The sequence below is a fragment of the Lepidochelys olivacea genome (genome assembly GCF_965140295.1).
Source record: "Lepidochelys olivacea isolate rLepOli2 genome assembly, chromosome: 16".
In the NCBI taxonomy this organism is placed as follows: Eukaryota; Metazoa; Chordata; order Testudines; family Cheloniidae; genus Lepidochelys; species Lepidochelys olivacea.
The window spans coordinates 16673952-16692727 of NC_140426.1; the positions used below are offsets into that span (position 1 = coordinate 16673952).

Consider the following 18776-nt stretch of genomic DNA (forward strand, 5'->3'; position numbering starts at 1 on the left):
GTAGAGTGCCTTGAGAGGCATGGATGGAAAGCGCTATTTGTCAAACGTTAATCACTATGATTATTTTATGTATACACTAAGGACTCCTCAACCAAAATGGCCTGGAGCAGCCGTTCTGAAGATACTTGGCCTTTTCACTCCACTCGCAGCGCTCCTGTTAATGTCAGTGGAGTTTTGTGTGAAGACCGGAGGAAGTCTTTGGCCTCTTGATATTCTGGTGTGGGTACAGAGACTTGAGGTAACTGTGGTGCTGTTGTGTTAGGCCGTGGCTGCATTAGAAGCGCTGCAGCGTCACGACTGTACTGCACCGACGTAGCACTGCAGTGTAGACACTTATTTCAGCGCGAGAAGAATTGTTCTGTTACCCTAGGGGCGACCCCACTGCGGCTTAGGTTGGTTAAACTACATCTCCCAGGAGCGTGACTTTTTCATACCCCTGAACAACACAGCTGGGGCAACCTCCTTTCTTGTACTTGTGGCACCTTACTCCTGTTCTTTTTTGCGGATACAGACTAACACGGCTACTACTCGGAAACCTCCTTTCTTGTGCAGACCAGCTCTTAGACTGTTGCCTTGAGACTTTCCTGGTAACTGCCATTAAATGAGTATATAGAGCAGCAGTGGATATCGGGCACTAGCATTTCAGGGCCTAATCTGAGCAGATAGATAATTACATAATGTACCCCAATGCCAGGGCTGTGTGCATGTAGCTTTAATTACTTACAGTGTTACCGTAATGCGCGTATTCTGCTCTGCGAGGTCTCTGGACTAATGCTTTCAGCACTTTTCATCTTGCAAAGCACTTTACAGATGTTAACTTAGCTTCGCAAACCCTGCTGTGCTCCAGGAAAACATGGCTGTAACCTGTCAGTATCAAAGCAAGGATTAGCGCTCCGGCATTGCCGGTCCCCAGCCCTACGTTCAGATCACTAGATTGGTGGGCTGCAACCCCAGCACTAAACACTAATAAAAATACTCCTTCGTCAAGCAGAAGATTTGGTCGCTGGGCTAGAACTGCTTGTGATAAGAATTAATACCTAGCTTTTGTATAGCACTTTCTAGCTGTGGAGCTCATTGATCCACAGATTACAGGTGGGGAAACTGAGGCACAGAGCAGGCACGTGAATTGCTAGTAGGTCCAGGAATAGAATCCAGGCCTCCTGACTCCCATGCCCTGACCACTAGACTAGACTCCCTTCTTTAGACACACATGTCTGGACCGGAGGTGGGCTTGTGACACTCTGTAGCATGCAGAGATGGAACAGGAGACTAGTAAAGTGTGAAATACATTGCCAGTGTGGTAGGATTGTAGCATCGAGGAAGGGGATTGGCCTGTTAGGAACAGCTCCCCTTTGAACCTACTGTATTGTGCTGTGTGCCAAGTGCCCTCCTGGTGACTGCATGCGCAGAGGAGGGAATGGCAAGTGAGGTATCTGCCAGGACGAGCCCGCCAGCTGGAAATCCTCACGGGGGAGAATTGGAAACCTCAGGAGATCGCCAGCTACTCCCTGCTTCTCTTTGGTTCTTCTGGCTGCTTGCTGAGTTGGTCAGCGCTGTGGAGAGTCAAGATTCAGCCTGGCGCCAGCCTCCAAGGGACGCGTGGCTGAGATCCGAACGCAGCACCGCGTCTCTGCACCAACTGCTGATACCAGATGGGCGCCTCCTACAAAACACCAGTTGTCTTGTCACTGAACCCCGCAGGCTACGGAGCTGCTCAGGAAACACACATGCCCTTTTAAAAGAGGGGGGGAGGACACTGGCCTTCAGGAATTTCTCACTCTCTGGATGGGCTGTTTGTAATGGCAGAGAAAGCTCAGCCCTGGGGGAAAGGAATGGGGCTGTAGAGATAAGCACTAGCATAGCAGAAATGGCCTTAGCTGGGTCAGTGGAGGGGAAGGTGGGTGTGACGTGCCCAATCTACCAGTTACTAACTCTTCTTTCTTTCTTTCACAGGTACAAGGGCTTCATCAAGGACTGCCCCAGCGGACAGCTGGATGCAGCTGGCTTTCAGAAGATCTATAAGCAGTTCTTTCCCTTCGGCGACCCAACGAAATTTGCCACCTTCGTTTTTAACGTCTTTGATGAAAACAAAGTAAGTGGGTGAATGACAGAAGCTGAGCCCCCCTGGCCCTCCGTGCGCACCCCTCTCACGCACCGGGAGTTGTGTGGTTTAGGGTGCCATGAAATGTCTTATATAGTGACAGCCGCTCACTGGTCAGTTCTTGAGTGTGAAAATCCAAGCGGTCGCTTCCCGGGGTAGGGAAATTTCAAGCGGAGAAGCTTTAGCAGCAAATCCCCATGCTCGTTCTACTTTGTGATTCTGAAGGGCGAGGCGGATAGTCCACGAAGTGCGGAAGAGGGAAAAGGAGACATTTGGTGCTGCTAACAGAGGCCCATCAGGCAGGCCGTCCCTTACCCACTAAAGCCGCCAGAATTACCCAGAGCTGCAGGTCTGACATTGCTGGCCAGATCAGGCTTTTTACAGACAAGCTGCAGCGGAGAGAAATGTTTGTAATTCCCTCCTCCTTTCTCTCTCGCCTCTGTCCTGGTGGCTACGACCCTCTTCCCTGTTCCGAGGGTGAGCTCCTGGATTGTGTCAGACTCCGTGGTCGCCTGGCCACCAGCGGTTCTCTTTGCGCAGACAGAGTTGCTGAGGAGACAACCCTGGAGCCCTGCTCTGCTGTGGCCAGTCAGCAGCAGCCTTTGCCAGGAGCCCTCTCGCCATTTTGCTTGCAGAAGGGTTCTTGTTCCCGTCCAGTAATTCCCCCGTTTGTTTTTCTTCTGCAGACAATTTCACGGGAGAGAGATAGAGACCCTGTCCTAGTTCCAAGACACCTCACCGCCCCATCCCTCAGCTGCAGTTCGTTCTGCCAGGACTTGTTAAAGTTGTTGTGGGGGGGAGAGGACGCTCACTCTGTACATGTTCCCCTCCCCCCCGCCCCGCCCGACATCCCTCTCCTCTGGGCACAAAGGGGATGTCTCCATTGCACACTGAGCATGGGTCGGCAGGACCTGGGCTTGTGGACTCAGTGTTTCCCTGCCCACACTTGCGTGTCCCACTGCATTGTAAGCCTGGGTTTACGATTGTCAGCCCCGGGTCCATATGGCACTATGCCAGCCTTCTCACTTGGGTCTGCGGCTTGAGCTCCGTCCACACTGCAAAAGGATAGGGCTTGGACATGAGTCACAGCAGGACACAGGCTCTGACCTCCCCCTGCCCCCCCAGCAGGGTCCTGGGCACTTGCCGAGTCAGACTGATTTGTGTGTGGACAGAAGTGGGGCTTGGGCTCAAACCTGAGTCAGAGCCTGGCCTTGGTGCACAGTGGAAACATTCCCTAAGTTACACCAAATGTAGACTGCCTGGGCTTGTTCCCCACTGCCTTGTGCACCGTGTCTTCCTTTACAGATGCGCAAAGCAAGGGTAAAATGCTATCAGATCGGAATGGCACAAGGCAATAGCCGTTGAGACTCTGTTACATGCCCACTGATGGCAACGTAACTTGCACCATGTCTCTTCTGAATTTGGCCCTGGGATTGGAATTCACAGCAGAGAAGGGACCAGTGAAACTCTGCTCAGAGAAATGGAATTGCTCCACCAGTCGGGATACCAGGGAGCTGCTCCCCTTCCACAGAATCAGGTGCCTGCCAGTGGATTCCGGTGCCCAGCATCCTGCCCCCTCTCTTACCAGCTGATTAGTCCCAAAGCACCAAGAGTAACTAGAACTGTTACTCTACTGGACCATAGCTATGGTCAGGGGGTCACCTGAACAAGATCTAGTGATGGAGCCCCACGAGCAGGAATGCAATTAACCCTGCTTACGTCACCACAGTGAATCAGCAGCGCAGCGTCTGTATGGAACAGGCCTGTTTGGGACTCCACATGTGTTTGCATGCGTGATTCATAGGTGCGGCACACACGTGTAACAATACAAACCTCGGCCCCTGTGCTTTTGACGTCTGTGTCACTCTAGAGCTCTCTTTCCCTTCTCAGGATGGGAGGATCGAGTTTTCGGAGTTCATCCAGGCGCTGTCGGTCACGTCCCGAGGGACCCTGGATGAGAAACTGCGGTGTAAGTACTCAGCTCAGTTTGAAGCAAGGAACGGCGTCTCTCTCTGTCCCCCCACTTCTGCTCTTGAGCCCAGAACGGGTGCAGAATAGCAAGAGGCAGCCATGCAGTGAGCATCTGCCCAAGCAGGGAAGAGCACTAGAGAGGGGTCTCACTGGGTATGTCTAACCTGCACCCGGGAGCGAGGCTCCCAGCCAGGGCCCACAGACTGGGGCTAGCGGGACTCCCACTCGCCTGCTAAGAATAGCGGCGTGGGCGTTGCTTGACCGCTGGAGCTGGGGCTCTCAAGCCCTGGCACCGCTCTGCGGCGTCCGAGGCGGAACATCCAAGCAACGCTCCCACAGCTCATTTCCGTGTGCGAGGGTGAGTTCCCCTGGCACAGACCTGTGGGCTCCGGCGGGGAAGCTCGCGCCCAGTTGCAGGGCAGAGCCTTGTTGCGCCAGGGCTCTGTCTTAGGGTCTCAGTGCAGGCGTTCGCATCGCACAGCCCGAACTGAAATGGGGGGACGCTCGCTGGGGTGCAGGAAGGGAGGCTCCCAGAGGAGAGAGCTGGGCGTTAACTTACTCTGCGTGCGGTAAGGTACTTAGGAAACCTGGCGGACTGACAACCCGGCAGAACAGAGCCTCTCTTTATCCACAGGTCCAGTGCAGGCATTAGCAAGGCAGGGCTCCCCCTTGCTACCCCTCTGCCCCCAACTTGAGGGACCTCGCCTGGGGCGTGGGGGCTCATCTGGGCCTCTTAGCTGAGACTGGCCAGGGAGTGCCAGTGATGTCTGTGCCCTGGGAAGTGGCCCCCAGGAGATGGCTTGTTCCTGGCACAGACAGGCCACTAAGGGCTGACAGACTCTCACTGCCAGCCCAAGCTACATTCACACTGGGTGCTGCCTGCCCTCTGGCTCCCGGCGCTTCCTCAGCTATTCAGCATCACTCTTGGTTTCAGGGGCGTTTAAACTGTACGACTTGGACAACGACGGGTACATCACGAGGAACGAGATGCTGGACATCGTAGATGCTATTTATCAGATGGTGGTGAGTGTCGGGGGGAGGGGGAGAGGACGCTGGGGTAGAGCGCGCTGCGGTCCCCCTTGCATTCAGATCCATTCCCCTGAGTGCAGCAGGCCTGTCCGGGAGTCAAATTAGCATGGCTCCGATGGGCAGAGTGGGGCAGGATGTGGGCAGCCCCTGTGGCAGGTCACCCCCGCTGCTTTTGTGGATATGGTGGAGGGGGTTGAGGTGGGGAAGAGCAGGGCAGCCTGCTGGCTAACTCGTCCCCCTAGAGAGCAGAGGTGGCTTCCGACCTGAGGCTCCTGCCATGAGCATTTGACCCCCATCAGCATCACTTGGCTGCCAGCTGGCTGCGGGAGGCTTGTGTTCCCGCCCTGCCTTCCCAGACTGCCGCAGCCCCAGGTCCCAGTGCTGGAATCATTTGCTCCAAGTGGGGGCAGGGATCGGATGTGGCCCTTCGCTAGGAGTCTCTTGTGACTGGGATGCACGTGAGGTCGGCTGAAAGGTGCCTGCGGTGGAGAGAGCAGGCTTTCCGCAGAGTGGACGGAGCCGCCCAGAACTGTCCTGAAGAGGCTCAGCTCTAGACCGGGGCGTTCTTCCCCTAATGCACAGAGAGAGAGTGAGACCCAGACACCTAGCACTGAGGATGCAGCCCAGCCACAAACAGTAAATGTGTGTAAGTTACACTCTCTCCTGTCCCTACAGGGAAACACGGTAGAGCTTCCAGAAGAGGAAAACACACCTGAGAAGAGAGTGGATCGGATTTTCGCTATGATGGACAAGGTGAGACTCGATGGTGACTCTTGTGTGTTTTCTCCTCACCTCTAGGGGGCGGCGGCTGTCACAAGCCCCACTCTTCCATCTCCCAGACTGGGTCCCGCTCCCCCGACAGGTGCTATGTACCATGAAACCCACCGACCTGTAGTCGTCTCCTCTCACTGTGGACACAAAATCTCACCTATGCAGCCTGCTCAAAGCTTCTGCATGGGCTGGTGGGAGCCCCAGCTACTCAGGGCCTCTCATCATTGGGTGTGACATGGCGCCGCATTTGACAGTGAACCGTTAGTTCCTGATCTAGACTGGGCCCAATGGAGCGGAGCTTTGCCTTACAGTTCCTTCCTGCTTCCAGCTTCCCCCTTGCCTGTGAGCGTGGATTCTTGACCCCAGGCTGGCCTGACCAGGTGTGGATGTGATGGGTGATCTCATTCCAATGCAGGGCTGAATCAGCAGAGTGCTTAAACCCCAGTGGAGACTTCGAGCAAAGCCTGGGCTTGAGCGCTTGGCTGAATCAGCGTCTCTGGCAGGCTGGCACTTTGGGCTGGACTCAGCCCTGCTGGACTAGAGAGGTGTCACGCCCAGGGGTGAAGTGGGATTTGCCAGGTGCGTTTCCATCACCGCCTGCCCTGGGGGAAGGGCAGCCTTTGTTTCTACTGCAGGGCCAGAGGAGGCTGCTGAGTGGACCAGCGTATCTATCCTCTTAGCCATAACCCCACCCCAGCCAGCGTGGCCAACTCTCCAGGCCTACTCTTGCCCACTTGGCCCAGTTAGGGCTGCAAAGGCCAGTGGGGCGGCTCCAGAGGAACACGGTGCCCTTCGAATCCACTCCTCAACGTGCACGTGAGGCAGTAGAGAATTGGGATAGATATCAGGGATGGGACAGAGTCAAGGGGGGCCGGGTCCAAATCTGAATTTCCGTGGAGTTTGGGGCAAGGGATGTTTGGCTCAAAGCTGTCTCTCTTTAATACCCAAGCACAGATTGTTCCTCTGGGTCCAGGGCATTTCAATAAAACAATTAGTTGCGACATATTGGCCATCGCCAGCTCTCACGGCCGTTGCCTTTCAGAATGCCGATGGGAAGCTAACGCTGCAGGAGTTCCAGGAAGGCTCCAAAGCCGATCCCTCCATCGTACAGGCACTGTCCCTCTATGATGGACTCGTATAGGCCCCGGGATCCCAAGCTGAGGTAAGCCGAGCAAGGTGGTAGTACTGGGGATCTCTGTTTTTTGTAAGCAGAACTGGCGGTGCTGCCTAGACCGAAGGTTGCCTGACTGCCTATTTTCAATTGCTTATAACTTTGCCAAACGTGAACTGTTTGAGCTGAAATTTTCTGTGCTGCGTGTTTGCCTCAGGCTGAACTTTTTGGGGGGTTGGGGGGGGTGGGGGTGGGAAGGAGTTTCAGCTGAAACAGTTCAGCCGTTTCCTGATGCTAGGAAAAAATTAGGTTATATTGCCCATATTAAAAATAGTCTTCTAACTGTTTAATTGAAAAGGCCTAGCACCCCCATGCTTTGGAGAAAGAGCTTGAAATTTGGCAGGTGGGTGGCCTTTATATCAGGAAAGTGCCTTGGCCACCCCTGTTAAAATCCACCCAAATATGGTCACATTATAAACCTTTGAAAAAAATCTCCGTTTCCACATGCACCGTAGAGACTTGTTAGAGTTTGGCAGCGAAAGTCTCCAAAGATTCCATCTTTACTGAGCATGCTCCAGCCTCTCACAGCTCTTACGTGGTGACTAGACTGCGCAGGTGCCATCCCTTAAGGTTGCCTGACACTGCCCATTTTCAGTTGCTTATAACTTTGCCAGGAATTGATCAGGGGCTGCAGGGACTGAGCAGGACTTTCCCTACATAAGAGCGGCCATATTGGGTCAGACCAATGGTCTCTAGAGCAGTATTCTGTCTTCCGACAGTGGCCAATGCCAGGTGCTTCCAAGGGAATGAACAGAACAGGGCGATCATTAAGTGATTGGACTGTCATCCAGTCCCAGCATCTGGGACAATTGCTCCTCATGGTGCTGGGGTCTGTTGTGGTGCCAGGCACAGGAACTGAGAGTGGGCAGACAGTGTCTTCTGTGCTGTCAATGCTAGAACATAAGAATGGCCATACTGGGTCAGACCAATGGTCCAACTAGCCAGTGTCCTGTATTCTGACAGTGACTGGTGCCAGATGCTTCAGCGGGAATGGATAGAACAGGGCAATTTCAAGTGATCCATCTCCTGTCATCCAGTCCTAGCCTCTGGTAACTGGAGGTTTGGGGGCACCCTGAGCATGGGGTTGCGTCCCTACCCATCTTGGCTAAGAGCCATTGATGGATCTATCTCCATGAACTTACTAATTCTTTTGTGAACCTAGTTATACTTTTGCGCTTCACAACATCCCCTGGCAATGAATTCCACAGGTTGACTGTGCATGCTGTGGAGAAGTACTTCGCTATGTTTGGGCCCAGGTAACATGGAGCAGCAGGAGGAAGCAGCCACATTAGAATGCAGGGGGTGAAGAACAGGGAGGAGGGAGAAGAGGAGGGCACAGGAGCCAGGAGGTAAGGGAAAGCGGAGGAAGAAGTGGACAGTGCAGTCTGGGCTATTCCTCAAGCAATGTGAGGTGCCCCAGGGATGAGTCGTCTCTGTCAGGGAAAGTGTGGCAGCATCCAGAGCGTGGAATGAGCTGGACCAAAGCCAAGGAGATCACCCCGTTGTCCCTGGCAGGATGGTGCTGGGATTCCAGCCCGGGGCTCAGAGGAACTTCCTTCAGCACGTCTCAGGTTTGAGCATCCTAGCACAAAGAGACCACGCTAATAGCCCTAGAAAAACCCAAGACATCACGTGGGACTGTGAAACGAGGCTAGAGCAAAGCCTGGGGAATGCCCTGGAAGGAGCCGTCCTGCAGTGCCAGGAGGATGGGGCAGATATGAGGTCCAAGGTCTCCTCCGTCTCTGACCCTCACAATTCCATAAGTCAAGCCACACACAGATGCAGTGTGAGGGCCGATAAAAACCCATGATGGGTTCATTTTATTTTTGTACCACTTTACCAGGCTGGTTCTTATTTTGCCACATCTGGGGTGGGTGGGGAGAGGGCTAGTCCTACACCCAGATTTGGGAAGGGGTCTCCAAGAAATGATGCTGAATTCAGCCCATCTCTGCACATTATTGGAATGGGGTGACTGGCACTAATTAGATTAATTAGACTGATTCGCTGCAGATGCTGCATTCCCTGTGCATTATGTTCTCCCCTGAGCCCTAACTCTGCCTCCTTCTGCATGCGCTTGGCTGTTTTTAAGGCGATATGTAGCAAACTCTAGTGGTGAATGCACAAAGGAAATGCCATTTTGTCAGAAGGGAGCTAGTCGGGAATGCAGGACAAGCTCCTGTAGGGGGCCCGATGAGGCCCTGAGCTCAGCAGCAGCCACCTGGCCTGGGGAAAGCTGCTCTTCAGGGCTGTGTGTGCAGTGGTGCAAAGAATAAATTAAGCTGGAGAAGCCAGAGGCTGGGAGGGAGGAGAAGACAAACTCTTTAGTGAGTTACTGGGGGATGAGCGGTTGTTAGACTTGGATCTAGTTGGCTCCAAACTCCCCTCTTGGGAGCTTTATAATTCCTACCACCCGACGGGGGAATCGATTCCTTCCTACAATCTTGGGGGACAATCGCAAACACGCTTTCTGATTTTCAGGCATCTACAAGGACTGTTGTAGATGACGATACAGTAAAACCTGCCTCGCTGTAAAGGATTTTAAACCAGCGGGGTCCGTGGGGTGACTCACATGGTAGCCGCGATGGAAGAGCCCCAGAGGCAGTTTGCAAAGTCTGGGGATTGGGGAAGGTGCTTGTGTACTAAGCATCAGTAACACAGCTGGCAGGGTATGATACTGAATAGCCCCTGCACATCAATATTCTGCAGCGTTAATCATAGGGATGATTATTGAATTGTATCTGTGTATTGTGGGAGCACACAGGTGCTGCTCAGATGCAGTCCTTGCCCCAAAAACCTGTCCTTAAGAAATGTCTCCAAAATTTTGAATTATGACAGAAAAGGGAAGGTGGGAACCATCAACATTTTCACCCCGACATTCCTCCTTCTCCTTGGAGTTCTTCAGATTTCATAACTTGGATGCTGTTTCCCATTTTAGAAAATTTAAGCCTCGAGAAATGGGGGGGGGAAGGAATTTCAGAAGGAGGCAGCGAATTTTTCCCTGTTTACCCAGCCAGCTCAACACTGCCAACAGCAAGCTTTGAGAAACTGGCACGGTCCTAACAAATCATGAGACTGGCTAATAAACCAAGAGATTTTAAAAAAGAATAAACCTTAGGTTCTGGAGTTGGCGCCTCGGATGTATCTGGGGGAGTGTCATATTTCCAAACTTTTCTCCACAGCCAGGATGATGAGAAACATCCATTCTATTTTCAGGGAAAGCATAGAGTCTCGCAAGAGTCACCTGACTCCAGGAGCTGGGTCCTTAAGAAGAAAAAAAAAAGATGGCAGGACTTGCAATAAAATGACACAAGTTGGCAGCACCGACTTACCAATACATTTCTTATTGTATCTAGTTTCGCTGACTTAAACACAGGTTGACTTGCTTTCTCCTCTTCTCCCCCTTCCCCCACCACCCCCCAACTTCTCTTTCAGTTGCCTGGAGGAAGATTCTTTCTGTGCCATCAGACCACTTCAGTAAAGAAGCTTGCCTGTCCCTCTCCAGCCTTCCTCTATGTTACACGAACAAGGGAGGTGCTTGAAGTGTGAGGTCATCCCCCCCCCACTCTGCACTCTGAATTAACTGTGTCCATTTGCCAACTTCTGCTTTCTCAACAACAACAACAAAAGGGGGAAAAAAAGAAGAAAAAAGAAAGGAAAAAATAGAAAAAGCAGCGATTTTTTCAGCTTCTGGGGTGGAAGGGATCATGCATCGCTGTGTGGAGACCCCTCCTGCCTCTCGCTTTTACTTAGTACATTTTTTTTTTTGAACGGACTAAAAACACCAACAAATATTTTACATTATTTTCATAGAAAAGCGCAGCATGAAGAAGGAACCAAAAGGTACTGCTGAGGTCTTGGAGCAGGCGGCTGCCGCATGCCGTCCTTGAGTGCTTGATCGCAATCGGCTTTTGCTTTATCGGGGGGGGGGGGAGGACAAGGGGATGGACGATACAAGGCAACTGGAAATGAAAGTTCCACCTCCCCTGCGTTTCCAGCAGCCGCCCAGCCCGCGTCGCTAGGGAGATATGTATATTTTTTGTGATACAGTATTGTGCTTTTTTTTTTTTTTTGGATGGAAAAAGTGAGGCTTTTGTTACTATGCCTATCTATGTTATCGATATCTTTATTTATTTGTTGTGACCGTTGCTGCTATGTTTAGTCTTTCGTGTGTTGAAACACCTAGGTGATAAAAGTTGCAAGGTTTACACACTATGGCAGGGGGAGATAGCCTGCGATAGCAATTAAGCCAAAAATATCCCCCACCCCCCCACTATACTGTGCTTTGTCAGCTGGTTGATGTTTTACGGGGGATAATCTAACCCCCTTCTCCGTATTCCCATGTCTCTGGTCCCTACACCCTGCCCTCCCTCCTTCTCTTCAGAAACTCAGCTAGTACCCCAGACAAATCCCAAGGCGGGGACTGAATGCTGTCCTCCTCTCAACAAATTGTATTTCTGTTGCCCTTACGCAGTCATTTTGCCATCTTGCCTTTGTGTAAAGCAGAATGATGAAATATACCGTATCCAGATATTTCTCTGCATGAAAAGTATTAATGGGGCCAATATTGTTTGAGCTTTAAAATGACCCTGCTTTTTGGAAAATCCCGGGACTGTCGTGTACCTATCTTGCGGGGCGGATGGGGAGTTAATAAAATGGAACCGAATTAACTCCTTGCTAAGCCTCCAGGAGGTTGGGAGCCTGGAGTGCCTGTGGGCTGAGAACAGAGATGGTTGGTTGATTGTACAGTGTAAAGTTTTTGAAAAGAACCAGCCGGTCAGTGGAGCTTAGGAGGGTTGTCTAAGCAAACTACAGTTCACAGCTGTTTAAGGCAAAACCCAAAGCCTTGACGCTGTCCAGAGCTACACAGTGCTGCTTAGTGTCCTGGAGAAGGGGGAGGAAGACTGGCTATAGCCTCTTAGTGTTTTGCCGCATTTGCTCTCGTTCAGCAGTTTTAAAGTGCTCTTGAGGTTTGCTCTTTGGGCCATGCATTGAGAGGGAGCTAGAAACACCTTGTTCAGTGGGTCACATCCATTCCTACGGTGCCCAGTTTGGGTCACAAAGATGGACCTGAGCTTTGATGAACAGGAAAACAATCAACGAAACAAATCCGGCCTTGCCCCCTGCCTCATTTCTGCTTGGTCTATCTCCACCTTGGGGCGAAATGGAATAGCACAATAGAAGCACAGTAGCAAATGCACCCAAGACTAGGGCAGGCACGAGCCATGGTTCCTTTGTATGGCTGGGCTGGAACGGAAAACCTCCTGAAGCTTTCCCCAGGAAGGTTTGTGTGGTGCCTATACACAGAGCAATGGTCAAATTCCCCATAAACTTTGGAGGCCTTCCCCTTTCCACCCGCGTTTTTGGTCATGCACCCAGAGGTTGGTGCGTTCCCCTGTTTTGCTCGCTAGCCACAGTATTTCTAAGGCTCTGATCATCTTGGGATCCAAACACCAAGCATTGTTCTTCTTCCGACTGTGTATCAAGAACAGCTGCAGAGTAATGGATCGGGAGGCAGGAGGAAGAATCTGCTCTTGGGTTCTCCCAGGCAGTACTTGAAACCTCTCGCGGGAAACCTGTGAAAAGGGCACTGACTCCATCTTTCAGAGCGGAAATCGCTTTTTCTGTATATAAATCCCAGTCACTGTGCCAAGCACTGCTTCCCCTTCCTTCTTTCCTCTCCCACCATATTCCTACAGTGTAACCAGAGCCAGCTGTGCTTTGCCAGAGATGATATACAGCCCAGGTGACCCAGATTTGGCACTCGAATGCCTGCAGGGTGGTGAATGTGGGTGCCTCTTTGCACAGGGGCAGATATCCATAGGAGGGGTGTCTCCTGTCTCCGTAGTCGGGCAGACTTCGAGATTGTCCACACACTAGGGCTACATAGATTTGAAACGTGAACTCCAGCTCCAAAAACAGCTCACTTCAGTCACTGGAACTAAAGAAGAAATGTCCATTAGCTGTCACCAGCATTAGGGCTTCTCTTCTGCGTAGGCTGCACTAGGGGCGATAGGGGGACACAGAGGAGAGTAAGGTCTGATTCCGTCCAGCCGTGACACATTTGCACTAGCGTGTACATAACACTGGCTTTCTTCCAGTGCTTTGCATTCCATGTTCAGTCCTCCATGTGTCACAGAGCACAGATGTTTTAGGATGGCAGCTGCCCCTCAATCTCAGCTCGCTATTGCAGGTTATGGTCGTACCCTGGTCGTGGAAGCACAAGAGTTTTTGGCCTATCACAAGCTTTGGAAACCAGGCAGGCTTTTCTCCACAGTCTGCATCCTCTCTTTACCACCATGCAGTTACCTTGGAAGTTCTCCCATTCCTGTTCCAGCAGAAAGACGAGTCAGCTGATATTGTAACTTTCTAGAGCATGGCCTGATTTCTTTTTGTTTGTTTGTTTTTGGCGTGAAACAAGAGGGGAGTGCTATACCCCCACGGTCATCAGTGTAAGCAACTGCATCTGCCCTGCATTTTGCATTTAATACCACAGTACCTTTTCTTTGGTGGGGCTGGAAGTTATTTCTCATTGTGTGGTTATAATGATGTCCTTCATCCTTCCCAGCGAGGTCACCCACCCTTTCCAGAGCAATATTTTCAGCTACTGGGTCACAAATGCAGCTGGTATAAATCATTCCCTTGACTTCCATGGAGCAACTCTGATGGACAGCAGCTTGAGGACTAGTCCCTGTTGCGTGGGCAGCATTGGGTGGGAGGCCTCCTGGCCCACAGAACACCAAGCCTGAAGGCATGAGCTGTGATCAGCACATCGGAGCTGTCTGCAGTAGCCTCAGCCAGCCCAAGGTCCAACCAGCAAATCAAGGACCAAACAGCAGAGGTGGCAGGGGCAGAGAATTAATTCCAGGTGAACTGTACATGTCAATTTTGGCTCCAAGGCTGGAATTTTCAAATGAGGGAGGTAACCACTCAAATCCCAATAGCACCTAACCCCTAAATCCCAGCCCTAGTGCAGAGTGGCCATCTATGTAAGGTGGCTATTTATTCCCCATGCCCTGAACCAGCACTAGTAAGGAGTTCTTGTCTTGTCCTATGGCTACCTTCCATTTGTAACAATCATACAGAGCACCCAGACATCCCGTCTATACCATTCTTAAAGGCCATCCCTTTCCACACGTTTCTCTCACTGGTATCAGAAAAGCACAAACTGTTGGAAGTAGCATGGTCTGTTTCGTTGCTTGTTAAGCTGGGCTTCCGGGGCTTGATTTGTGTGCATGTCCAGCTTGCGTACTTCCAGACAGAACTGAAGGCTTTGTAAAGACCTTGGTCAGTATGCCGCGCAACAGACCTGGCTCCAAATCTAGCTTTAGGGCTCGGGGATGACTCATGCGTTAGCAGGTCAAGAGAGAGAGAGATTTGGGGGGAGGACCACAAAAACTGCATGTTTTGGTTCCCCTCAAAGGCACCAATCATGCAGTGAGGCCAGAGACCATCCACTGATGGGTTGCAAATCCCATGGAGTGCTTAGCTTGACTTGAAAATGTGGTAGGAACGTCAGTTTCCCCTCTTGTTCTATTCGCCAGGTAGGCTGGATATTCTGGATCGGCTCTACTGTAACTGATTCCTCCAAGTAGAGGCCTCAAGCCAGAGAAGCACATGCTTAGAATCATAGAATCATAGAATATCAGGTCCACCTTTATTCAGGAATTCACTTAAGCAAGTGCTTAATTTTCATTCCTAAATAAAGATGAGTCCCTGGATTGGGGCTTGAACCATTTCTGTCATTGCTTAAAATAATATCCAGCCTCTTCAATGACTCCTGATCCAGAAAGCCCCATCGGTGGAATGTTCTGAAACCAGCATGGTTCCACTAGGAAATGATCCTGTATGAGAAGATAGATATTGTACAGAAATAGCATCAAGACACTGCAGCTCTGTATGCTGAGAGGTTTTGTCTTGGGGTTTGACTACGGGCTACTGAAGTATTGTTTTGTAAGGCGGGGACCCATTGACCGTGGCACTTCTTGAGGAGACTTGATCAACCTTAGGCAAACTCACCAAACAACTGCTGCATTTTATTGCAGGACAAATTCTGACCTCATAGGGCCTGATCCTGATCCCACTAAAATCAATGGACCAGATCTTCAGCTGGTATAGAGTCAGTGGCTCCATTGCTTTTGATGGAGCTATGCCAGTTTATACCAGCTGAGGATCTGGCCCAGTGTGACTTTTGCCATTGACTTCAAGGGGAGCAGGACCATCATATGAATCTCTGTTGAGCCACTGGGATGAGATAAAGGATTTGAAGGTGTCAGGGGGTCCTGAGCTTTTCCTGGGTGTTGCGGGCTCTTTTGGAAAGCCTTGCCTGAAATAAAGGAAGCGAGACAAGGAATTGAACATTTACCGTGTTCTCTGTAAGGGCACACAAGTTGTTTTTACACCCAAGAGCAATGCCTCTCTCCCTTTGAAGCTGGGAGTTGGCTGGCTCCTGCTTTTCCCTTCAATCTGATATGTTACAGGGATGGATGGGTGAAGAAGAATGGAACATACCGCCCTGGTCGTTCCAAGGGAAACTCAATTCCCCTGCTGCTTTGTGGCCAGAATGCTCTCATTTTTGGTAGCTCTCTGCGGTGCCACCCGACTCACCATTTCTTCCCCCCAGGCTGGTCACTTTCTGATACCGACTGGTGTTTAAGGTGAATGTGACACTTCTGTAACTTCCCCTGCTGATAACTAACTAACCGCACAAAGTTTATAACAATATCCAGGCAAGTGTGAATGTATTTGTTCTGGCACTTTTCTCAGAAAGGCTTTTAAGTTTGGCAGAGGGTTTTCACCTTCCAGTTCATTGTATGAAGGAGCCACCGTACTTCAAGGGACACTCTATAATTGGTCCAGCTCACACACACCTATTGTTTAACAAATAGATTGTCTTTGCCAGATTTTCAGTAGCAGCAGCTGTCTGTAGCTCAGCAACAAACAACCCCTGGTCTGGGAGCTGCAGAGAGCCCTGATGATTAGCACTCTCGAGTAAGCAAGGAATTTCATGTTTCAGCAAACCGCTTTTATTCAACAATCGCATCCGCAACATGGGGGATGCTACTGGATTCAGTGTCTTACTCGGAGAAGCCCCAAGCTCTCTCCATTGCCAGGTCTCTCTCTCTAGCTTACTTCCTGTGAGCTACTAAAAGGCCCAAAAGATGGTGGTGGGCCCCATTGACACACACAGCTAAGGGAGTAAGCGGAATGGAGCCTTTGGCCTCCCTACCCCGTTAGAAAGGATAGGAAAGAAAGCTGTGTTTGTCAGGGCGAGTGGATCCAGATGGGGCGGGAAAGAAGTGTTGGGTTTGAGCTCACGAGGGCTTCAACTGGTAGGGAGCGCGGAAGAGAAACGTACCTCACAGTGACACCCAAGCTATGGCTGGTTCCAGTCCAGCCCACCTCCCCTCGAGCTGTACCTGAGGTCTTCGCCACAGCCCTGCCTCACTGGCAGTGAAAGATGATTTCTGCTTGGCAATTTTTGCTGACCCTCGCCAACTGCCGCCTTCAGGACAGTGCAGTCCCCTAGCTCAGAGTCACTGTCATACCCCTCTATTCTTTTAATATTTGCAAATTAAAAAGCAGAACAGGTTTTGAGTGAATAAAAAGCTTTGGTTGATTAATAAAGAGCCTGTTTCATCTTTTTTTTTGTGACCATGTAAGTTTTCCCTTGTGGACAGGCAAGCCTGTTGCTGGAGCCAGACGTTACCTGCAGGGTTGTTTGAGAACTCAGCAATGGCGTATTTTCTCCCCGAGGGGCAGCACGTTCCAATGGGGAGGGTACAGGACTGGAACTGGTGAGACCTGGGTGCTAGTCGTGCCTCAACGCTTGACTCACTGAGTGGCTTTGGGCAAATCACTTAGCCAAACTTTTCAAATGTGGCCAATGATTTTGGGACCCTGACTTTGAGATGCCTTCAGCCTTGTTTTCAGAAGTGCTGAGCATCCACCCCTCCAGCAGAAAGCCACGGGAACTGCAGCTTCTCAGCACCCCAGAAAATAAGACAGAAGGCATCTCACCTGAGAAAACGTTGGCCTTAACCTCTCTGTGCCTCAGTTTTCCCATCTGTAAAATGGGGTTGACATCTACCCAGTCTTGTAAAGTGCTTTGAGATCTACATATAAAAATGCTGTCTGAGTGCTAAGTATTATATGACTATTATTTATTATTGGTGAACCGATTTTGCACAGACTCTGGAAAATGAAACACAAAGGAACCATGAGTAATGCGGAAATCTCTTCCTCCTGGTTTTGGAATATTCAGTTTATTTCACCAAGTCATTAGCTTTTTAAAAAAAATCTGGGTCATTATTAAAAAACAACAACGGCAACTGATGTGTTTGTTTTTGTGATATTTTCTGCACATTTCCCGAGATGTTCCTGGACTAAAGAGAGAAGAGGGTTGCAGCTGTGACATTTGAAGAAACAACCAGTAACAGAGTTAAAGGTGCATGGCCAGCCTGTGATAACTTGCTTTCTGGCACTAGATGTTATCTGTCACTGTCAGTGTTGCATAGATTAAAATGCGGGATCTGTACTTTCCTTTTCTTTTGTTTTATTTTTCTGTTCGTGTGATAACTGTTGCCATTTTATATCACCTTTTGCTGTAGCTCTGGATCTTGTCTGGGCTTAGCTGTTTCCTCAAGAAGAAAAAAAGATTTGCAATATTTGGGGGGAAGTCAGACTGGCGGGTCCCCTGACTTATAATAATAAGTTTCCATTGTACAAGACAGAAAGAGAGGGAGATGTGAAGGTTTTTTCCTCTTGACTAGTCATTTAATTATAATGATCTGTAGCACAGGCAAAAGCAGCTATCTACAGCTATTCCCTTGTGAGGAATTTCATTTTCAATTGCCTTTGAGACGTGTTTTAGCGCTGGGCCACTATTCCACAAACCTCCCATGGGCCACACTCTGAGCAGGGCTCAGTACTTGCATTGATCTTCATTGGACGGTGCAGCTACTGAGGGTCTGGCCCTGCCTTTTTGACAGGTAGAATCGACCTCCACATGTGCTGATCTCGAGGGCATGGCATCCTGCAGCTTGTTAATCAGTCGAAGAAGCAGAGGACAAAGAAATGGGCCCAATATTCTGCTGATTTAAATGGGTGAAACTGCATAGGCGTTAGTGGAATTGCACCCATTTACACCAGAGGAGAATTCGGTCCAGTGCAGAAAACTAGTAAAGCTCTCATTCCATGGAACAGGCGTAGTCAGGTGAAATGTTTCAACGTGAGAGCAGGGCAAGGAGAGTTGGCTGGTTGCCCATTGCATTCAGCATGTTGAGTTCACCCTTGAATGTGAGCAAATCTGCACTGACACAAGCTGTGTTTTTCCCTGCATGTCACCTGGGTGGAGAGTGATACGGTGTGATTTCACAGGGATAGCTTAGATCCTAGACCCTGGCAAAACTGCCTTTCCAATGGTGTGGGATGCAGCCTTCAACTCCCAATAGTCCACGAGACATTCAAAGCTGCCATCTACACATAGATTCAGAGTCCCCAAATTCTATCGGTGCCACCATAGATACACATGGGTCATTGTGATAGCATCCGGGACTGGCTGGACCAGCTAGCCAGCCACTGGATAAGGAGTAAATCAATGTGTGGATTGCAAAGCAGAACAGACAGTGGTAGCCTGGGGTGAGGCCTGAGTTGTGGGAGGATAATTGTCTCTTAAAGAGATCCACAGAAGGCAAACAGGGGAGAACCACTTGGTTTAGTTAGGGTTCAGAGTAG

At 50.4% G+C, this 18776-nt stretch overlaps 1 protein-coding gene across 3 annotated transcripts in view; it reads left to right on the plus strand.

The window, feature by feature from the left end:
- The window catches only part of NCS1 (neuronal calcium sensor 1), a 134402-nt gene extending 116825 nt beyond the window's left edge, over nucleotides 1–17577 (plus strand). For 2 of the 3 annotated variants that reach the window (XM_084649858.1, XM_084649860.1), the window contains exons 4-9: nucleotides 1954–2092; nucleotides 3992–4070; nucleotides 5007–5095; nucleotides 5777–5854; nucleotides 6915–7034; nucleotides 10476–17577. In XM_084649858.1, the coding sequence (XP_084505984.1) occupies nucleotides 1954–2092; nucleotides 3992–4070; nucleotides 5007–5095; nucleotides 5777–5854; nucleotides 6915–7013 (484 nt within the window). In that variant the 3' untranslated portion in view covers nucleotides 7014–7034; nucleotides 10476–17577. Of the gene's footprint in view, nucleotides 1–1953; nucleotides 2093–3991; nucleotides 4071–5006; nucleotides 5096–5776; nucleotides 5855–6914; nucleotides 7035–8251; nucleotides 8839–10475 lie in introns of those variants that run through there. The other variant, XM_084649859.1, reaches the window with a different exon arrangement.
- Nucleotides 17578–18776: the final 1199 nt, after the last annotated feature.